The 8,083-nt window shown below is 43.7% G+C and overlaps 1 protein-coding gene across 1 annotated transcript; it reads left to right on the plus strand.

Moving 5' to 3' along the window:
• Positions 1 to 1,726: 1,726 nt before the first annotated feature.
• On the plus strand, positions 1,727 to 7,112 carry DUSP6 (dual specificity phosphatase 6). Its single transcript, XM_063927656.1, has 3 exons — positions 1,727 to 2,358; positions 4,427 to 4,858; positions 5,801 to 7,112. The coding sequence occupies exons 1-3, from the start codon at positions 1,959 to 1,961 to the stop codon at positions 6,106 to 6,108; spliced, it is 1,140 nt and encodes a 379-aa protein (XP_063783726.1). The 5' UTR covers positions 1,727 to 1,958; the 3' UTR covers positions 6,109 to 7,112.
• Positions 7,113 to 8,083: the final 971 nt, after the last annotated feature.

Raw genomic sequence — 8,083 nt, forward strand, 5'->3', positions numbered from 1 at the left:
GGCTCTGTTTATGTAGCTAGTGAAGCGGACGCACACTAGGGTAGTTCTTGGCCCTGCACGGCTGTTTTCTCTTTACCTCCTTACAGGGACCTGTAAGTGGAGAAGATCGGAGTGCAAGACTTGTAACGGTGAGTAGCATCTGTGTACGTCTGTCCCTTTGTCTGTCCCCGAGCGCCGGAATGGGGGTTTGCTCACGGACGTGAGAACCCCTTCATCACACTACGCGCGAGAGTGCGAGTGTGTGAATGCTGGGTGGCTGAGGCTTTGTGCCTGTGATGACCTTTCACCCAACCGGTGAAGGTCGCCGTCACCCCTGGGGTATCCCCTTTTCCGGTGGAAGAAGGGTTGATACCCCCCCTTAAGGTAGACTATTTTCTCCTCAGCTCGTTCCTCCGTTAGCTCCGAGAGGGAATCGCCGTGTCCGGGTCCGACTGAAGAGTTCCAGGTCCGTTGAAGGTTCCGGTACCTGAAGGTGAGAGAGAGCAGCGCCTGGTGAGTACCGAAACTACACCTGCACGGCAGCAGGCACCACCACACGCACCGCTGCCCTCTTACATTACAATGTCTTCATAATTGTGTAGTCCCAATAGATTAGAGACAGAAATCAGCATTATTACGGTTATCTCCAGCATCCATGAGAAAAAGTGTCTCCGTGGCCGGCACGCTGTCAGTCTGATAAAAAGTCTTCTGATGTTCAAGTGCTCTTATTGTTTAATGATTAACGTCGATGGTAGATTAGAGGAGCTGAGGAGCCTTTCATGCCATAAGTGGCCAGTCAGACCCTTTTCTGCACCACCGTGCAATCATCTGGCCCATATACATTTTACTATATACTGTATGTATTTGTCTATAGAACGGAAACAAGCGCTCCAGCAACGACACGCACTTATAAGTCCTGTTGGACAAAGAGTGCTATCTAAATAAAAATATTATCATTATATAGTTGAAAAATATCTAACATGGCCATGAAATGTTGTCTTATTACATAGGGTAATAATAATGTGTGATAGTTCGTGTCTCGCGAATGGCACAAGACACAGCTTCTTCCATCCAATCTATATCGTCTCACTCACTCATATGCATCAATGAAGAGTACAGCAACAGCCTCCTGCCTGTCTATGCAAATCTCCCGGCTGCAGATCATGTCGGTGAATGAACGACTCATGAATTGCAGAAGCACACTAGACAGCAGGAGCCACACAAGCTTATATATATATATATATATATATATATATATATATATATATATATATATATATATATATATATATATATATGTGTGTGTTTTACAATAAAGAGATATGGCCCAGTATAAATACAATGCTCCTGTAAGATCTCCTCACTTTAAAAGACTTCTACAAAATGTAACAGTGTGTAAGAGAAAATAAATAAGAATAATGTGATGAAACGGAAATGTCTCCCACATTGCTGGCAGTAGCCTGTGTGCCTGCTGGCTGACTGAGATTCCTGTGCAGGGGGGTGCTGTGCTGCTGCTGTGCTCCCCATCCCCCTCTCTCCTTCCTTCCTCTCCCCCTCCCTGCACTGAGCCGCTGTTGCTGCTTATTTGCACTCGGCTGATCCAGAGCGGAAATTCCTTTCCGTTTTTGTGAATGACAAACTCATTAACAATTCATCAACACAACCTGTTCCAGCCGGCCCGTCTCCAGGGCAACCGGCGCTCCGAGCGTTCTGATTGGCCGCCGCGCACAATGTATCCATTCAGACGTTCCGTGTTTGTATCCATTCAGTGGTTGCTGCCTGTGGTGGGGCCGCGCGGAGTTCGGGGAGCGGGGACACGCGGGAGGTGCCGCCGCCGCTGCTGCTAATTGGATTTCTGGTTACGCAGCCCCATTGAGGAGGAGAAGAGGCGGCAGCAGCAGCAGCCGTGCATGCTCCTCTAGTCCGAGGCAGTCATCAGACCCCGTTCTCCGGCCACGCTTCTCCCGTCCTTTTCCTCAATGATAGAGAAGCTGAGACCCGTGCACCCCACGTCGGACATGGCGGTCAGCAAGTCGGTGACCTGGCTGAATGAGCAGCTGGAGCTGGCCAACGAGCGCCTACTGCTCATGGACTGTAGACCGCAGGAGCTCTACGAGTCTTCCCACATCGAGGCGGCCATCAACGTCGCCATCCCTGGTATCATGCTGCGGCGGCTGAAGAAGGGCAACCTGCCCATTCGCTCGCTCTTCAACCGCGGAGAAGACCGGGACACGTTCGCCAGCAGATGCGGTTCGGACACGGTCATCCTGTACGACGAGAACAGCAGCGAGTGGAATGAGAACACGGGCGGGGAGACCGTGCTGGGGCTGCTGATGAAGAGGCTCAAGGACGAGGGATGCAGGGCTTTCTACCTGGAAGGTACTTGCCCTGCCCTCTCCCCTGTGCTGCCCCTTACCCTCACCCGGTGTGCTTGCTGCCTCAACCCCTATGCTGCCCCGTGTGCCTGTTCCCTAACCCCTATGTTGCCCCCTTACCCTCAGCCGGTGTGCCTGCGCCTCACCCCCTATGCCACCCCAGTACCCTCACCCTGCGTGCTTTTACCTCGCCTTACCCAGTGCAGCATTACTTCCCCATGCAGGGACTCTGTAGCTGCTACTTTATTGCTTGAGGCCAGGCAACCTGCTGCTGCCATAGACAGGAGTGGCATCATGCAGCAGCCTGCAGTGGGCACAGCCACATGCTAATCTAGGTAAAGCATAGGGCCAGGGCACCAATTAAGGTCTTTCAGAATGTTACTTTGCAACATTTTGCAGACGTCTGTATGAATAATACCACTTTTACACTCGCACTCCCGGGTCACTCCCGGGATGCATCCCGGGATGCATTCCCGGGACTGACCCCTTTCACACTGCATTAAGACCTGGGATCGACCCGGGACAGCCCCATTTACACTGATCCCGGGATATCCCTGCAAATGCATTAGTATGTCATTAGAAATGGCCTTGGGCTCAGAAAAGATGACATCAGCTTTTCTGAGCCCAAGAAAGCTCCAATCCAAGTCCTTTTTAACAGTCCCGGGATAGTGAATCCCGGGACGGACCCTTTCACACTACACAGCTTCCCGGGACGGTCCCGGGTTCAACCCTGCTTTTGACCTGGGATGAAATCCCGGGATGCTCGTCCCGGGAAATTGTCCATGTACCCATTTACACTGAGAAGAATCCCGGGATGATGCGCGTTCACGTGCAATATCCCGGGATTTTCCTGCGAGTGTAAAAACTCTGTCAGACCATGTTAAAGCTCCTTATCTAGACTATGCAAGTAACTCCCTTATGTCTTTTGCTTAACTATAAGAAATGAAGTATTTGGAAGTTTACCGATTATTACTAGGGATATTATCAGTCAGATAGCCTTATCTCCATTGTGGGTTATAGAAACATAGAATTTGTCGGCAGATAAGAACCACTTGGCCCATCTAGTCTGCCCCTTTTTTATTTTTTTATATATTATTTTTTTTTTTTTATCACTAACCTTATTTATGCTTGGACCCCTAGTTATTAATACCTTCCGCTCAAGGTGCAAAGTCCTAACCTTATCTAGAATGCACTGCATGCAATCCATGTCCTGTGTATTGGCATGTCTCCTATGACAGGCAAGAGGTTATTAAATATATTTATTGCAGTGTACAGGTTTTTTTTTTTTTTTAAACTTATTATTTTTTTTTATAATGAAACCATATAAATGTTATTGCTTTGCTGACATTTATTGAGACCTCCTTTTTCTGCTGTTTCCTGGTTATTCAATAGTGTTGATTACTTGGTGGTTTCAATGGCCTGGTAGCTTAATGTCTAAGCTGTGTGAGGCATACAAAAAACATACCTGTAGTTGCAGGAAAGCGTATATATCTGCATCTTCTACTGGCCAAAAGAAAATATTTTGGCAACATATAGATGTGTCCTCGTACATCTAGCCTCAATATGTCATGCACCGTGAGATGCCTGAGGTGAGTGAGCTGCCAGGTGCCATAGAACTCTGCTAATGTTGGGTGGCACTTTTGATAAAAATGTCTTAGTCGCAACACAATGCGACTAGGATGCATGAGGAGACCGTGCTGATTAATTTGATATACTTGTGTGACGGAGTCTATATGGCACAGGACAGAACTCGTATTGGGGGGGGGGGGGGGGGAGGAAGCTGCAGCCGCTACAGATATAAGTGTCCTATCTAATCAGCACAGTCTCCTTGTGCGTCCTAGTCACATTGTGTTGCGACTAAGATGCTTTTTTTTTTTTTTTGCCAAAAGATGCCCAACACTAGAAGACTTTCTCGCAACCTGGCGTGCCAAGAGTGGCTTTTTGGCATGACTGCAACAAAGATGTATGAGGACATATCTGTAATGAGCAGTGTGTGTGCGGGTTATCTTATTTATTTTTCGTCTAACCGGTTTCTTTTCCCTTTTCCACCCTTTTTATTTTTTCCCCTACAGGTGGTTTTAACAAATTTCAGTCAGAGTTCCCTGTACATTGTGAAACCAATCTGGATAGCTCCTGCAGCAGCAGTTCTCCCCCAGTACTAGGTTTGGGAGGTCTCCGAATCAGCTCAGATTCTTCTTCAGATATTGAATCTGACATTGATAGAGACCCCAACAGTGCAACAGACTCTGAAGGCAGTCCCCTCTCCAATACACAACCTTCATTCCCAGTTGAAATACTGCCCTACTTGTACCTCGGCTGTGCTAAAGATTCAACTAATCTGGATGTTTTAGAAGAGTATGGTATTAAGTACATTTTGAACGTGACTCCAAACTTGCCTAACCTCTTTGAAAACGCTGGGGAGTTCAGGTACAAGCAGATTCCCATATCGGACCATTGGAGCCAAAATCTATCTCAGTTTTTTCCCGAAGCTATCTCCTTTATTGGTGAGTTTGTGTGTGGGGTTTTTTTTTTTTTTTTAATCTCCGTAATAAAGTTTGATAAATCACTAATGTGTGTCAGTCTACAGAATTATTTTATTATTTTTTAAAATGTACACTTTAACAGACACAAGCCATTCCCTCCTAGTAAATTTTCCGTATATCCATGGTGTAGGGAACTTGCCTCTTCATAACATACTGCAATGGTAATATGAGCACTGCAGGAAGAAAATTTTGGCTGTAAGCCATATAGAATCTAATCTCTAAGCATTGTAGTGTGCGTTTCCTCTTACAAAGGAACCCATTTTAGAGCAATGTTGACATCCTGTTCCTCTTAATGGTTTGTCTCCTGTGACTACCCTCTTTCATTTACAATGCCTGAATAAAGCTATTGACTACGCAACAGTTGGAAAGTAATTTGAAGGAATTTTTTTTTTTTTATTTCCCCCCCCCCTTTTGCATGGATTTCAGAATAAATGGAAATATATCTTGTATTGTAACAGTGTGTTTGGTGTGTGGGTGTTTTGTTTATTTTTTTTTATTTCTACCCCTCAAAATTATTAACCCATGTTTGCAGTAGAAGTGTCTTTTGGCAGCCTGTGACATGCTACTGTAAAGCTGAAAATCCTAGCGTGTCTAAGAAGAGGCTGACGGGTCCTGTTGAAACTTTACAGCTCTCCATCTGAGTCTCAGGTGGTCTACTGCTATAATAATTGGTTATCACACATTACTGCCAAAATAATTTTGTAATCTGCAAAATATTCCCTTGCTTATACTATAAATCCTCATAATAAATAGGGCAAGTGCTTGGTAGCATCAATTTATGTAGATCTTGCCTTTATGTACGTAATTTCTTTGTATTTTAGCTCTTAAATGTCTACTTCAGTTTCAATTCAAAGTGTTTTTAAAACTCAATTCAAATGTATTTCCCCCTCTTTATACTTTCAGATGAGGCACGAGGAAAAAGTTGTGGTGTCCTAGTTCACTGCTTGGCTGGGATTAGTCGTTCAGTCACGGTCACAGTAGCCTATCTCATGCAGAAGTTGAACCTCTCCATGAATGATGCCTATGACATTGTTAAGATGAAGAAATCGAACATCTCTCCCAACTTTAACTTCATGGGCCAACTGCTGGATTTTGAAAGAACATTGGGACTTACTAGTCCATGTGACAATCGGGTCCCACCTCAACAGTTATATTTCACAAGTCCAGCCAATCAAAATGTCTTTAAGGTAGATTCTTTGCAGTCTACGTGAGAAGGAATCGCTGAAGTTTATTGGCAATAATCATTCCTATAAAGAAGTTTCTCTTTAAATCTGTTGAGTCATTGACAGGTGTCATTGCTTGTATGGGGTCATACCTGCGAATCCAAGATTATTGAAGTTGCAGTAAGAGAGGTGATTAGTTTAGTCTCTGAATATGGAGAAAAGAAGCCTTGGAGGCCTCAGATTTATTTGGCAAGCTTACATGAGAGCACTGCCTTGGTGATGAAATGGCATGAGATCCCAAAAACATACCAGTTGAACAGATGTTAATCCATGAAAGATTTGAAAGAACAATATACATATATACTGTATCCTTGTCTTCTGTGAAGACTGGTTCTCCTGAAACTGAAAGGAGCCAAAGAAATGCATTTAAACTTCTGATTAATCTGAAGTATTGTTTTTAATTTACAGAATACTGTAAATATTCACTTTTATATGTAGCAGTGTCAATATTTTTACCTTTTTAAAATGAGAAATGAGGTGAATGGAATGTTTCATAAATGGCGTTCAGAAAATGTGTAGCAGAGACTGTGCTAGTTGACATTCTACTCTTGATGACCATCATGGGAACTATAATTTGACTGCAGTTATAATGTTAACTGTTGCTCTACTGTTGGAATGAGGATTGTGTACTTATGCACAAAATTGAGTTGTCAATTTACAATTGTAATCTAAATATTCACTTTAATGTATTTTTTTTTCTTTCCTCTTTGTGAACCACTTATTTTCAACCCTTTAATTGCTCTTAAACTTAATGTAGATTTCTTTTATTTTTGTGGTGGGGGGGTGTCTCCACAATTGTTGTCCATAATTTTTTTTTAATTTCCCCTCTCCACCTCTGGACTATGGAAACTGGAAGTATGTATGTACCAGTGGCTTGCAAAGCTTAGATTGCACATTTATTGCCAATAAGGGAGATGCACTGCACTCCTTAATGTCCACGGAATAAGATTTTATCTTTAAATTATTAATAAATCACTATTTTGTTTATTAAACAGTGTAACTTTATTTGACAGATGTAAAGAAAATATGGTTTTGTGTGTGTTTTTATCTTCCTCCCCCATACCCTGTGCTTTGCTTTCTACATTATGATAAAAACTAAAGGTATAGCCAGGGCTTGCTAACAGGGATTCCGTATGCGTTACAGGCGCACGGAATGCCGGCTGTCCATAACCCGACAGTGGCATCCCGTCCACTAGAATGCTGGCACCACGGTGAGTGCTGAGAGTCAATACACACTTGTTAGCAATACTATTAAGCATCTAGGGTAATCAGGACCTCCATTGATATTTAACTGCAGATTTTGTAGTACAATTTATTTTCAGTGAACAAGGTGGGGGTTTTTTTTTTTTTTTTTAAGGTCCATTTCTGTCAAATTTGTGTGAGTGCCCCTATTTTGTTGAGGCAAAAGGAAAACTAATATCGTATCACCTGGTGTTTCCCTGTGTTGTGGTATGGCTTCAAACTTCACTTTTGATCTGAATGCAGTGGGAACATTAGCAATTATGACAGGGTAAAATAAGATGTCTAAGGCTTCATCTTGAGTAATGTGTTCAGGTAGCGCGATTTTCAAAATGCATCAATAAAAAAACAACTCGGTATAGGTACTGTGGTACAATAATGTATGGGATATGTAGAACTGTTTTCTAGGAAAAACTTCAAGAGCTAATCATATAACTTCTAAGCACGAAGGGCCTACTTCAGTAAGGATTGCATTTGTAAAGCTGCCCACAGCAGCTTTGCAAATGCAAGAGGAGGTTCATACCACTTTCTTCCTGCATTTGCAATTTCTAAACTGTGGTGCAATCGCAGTTCTAGATGAACATCGCGACTGCGCGCTGAGTAAGCACTCATAGTGTGGCCAAGGAAGCTGCGTCTGGGACGCAGTCCTTGGCCACTCCACTCCCAACCGCCGGCTATCCCACTCAATCAGGCAGAGGCATTCACATTTTTGCGTTGCGATCGC

The sequence above is a fragment of the Pseudophryne corroboree genome, chromosome 6 (genome assembly GCF_028390025.1).
Source record: "Pseudophryne corroboree isolate aPseCor3 chromosome 6, aPseCor3.hap2, whole genome shotgun sequence".
NCBI lineage: Eukaryota > Metazoa > Chordata > Amphibia > Anura > Myobatrachidae > Pseudophryne > Pseudophryne corroboree.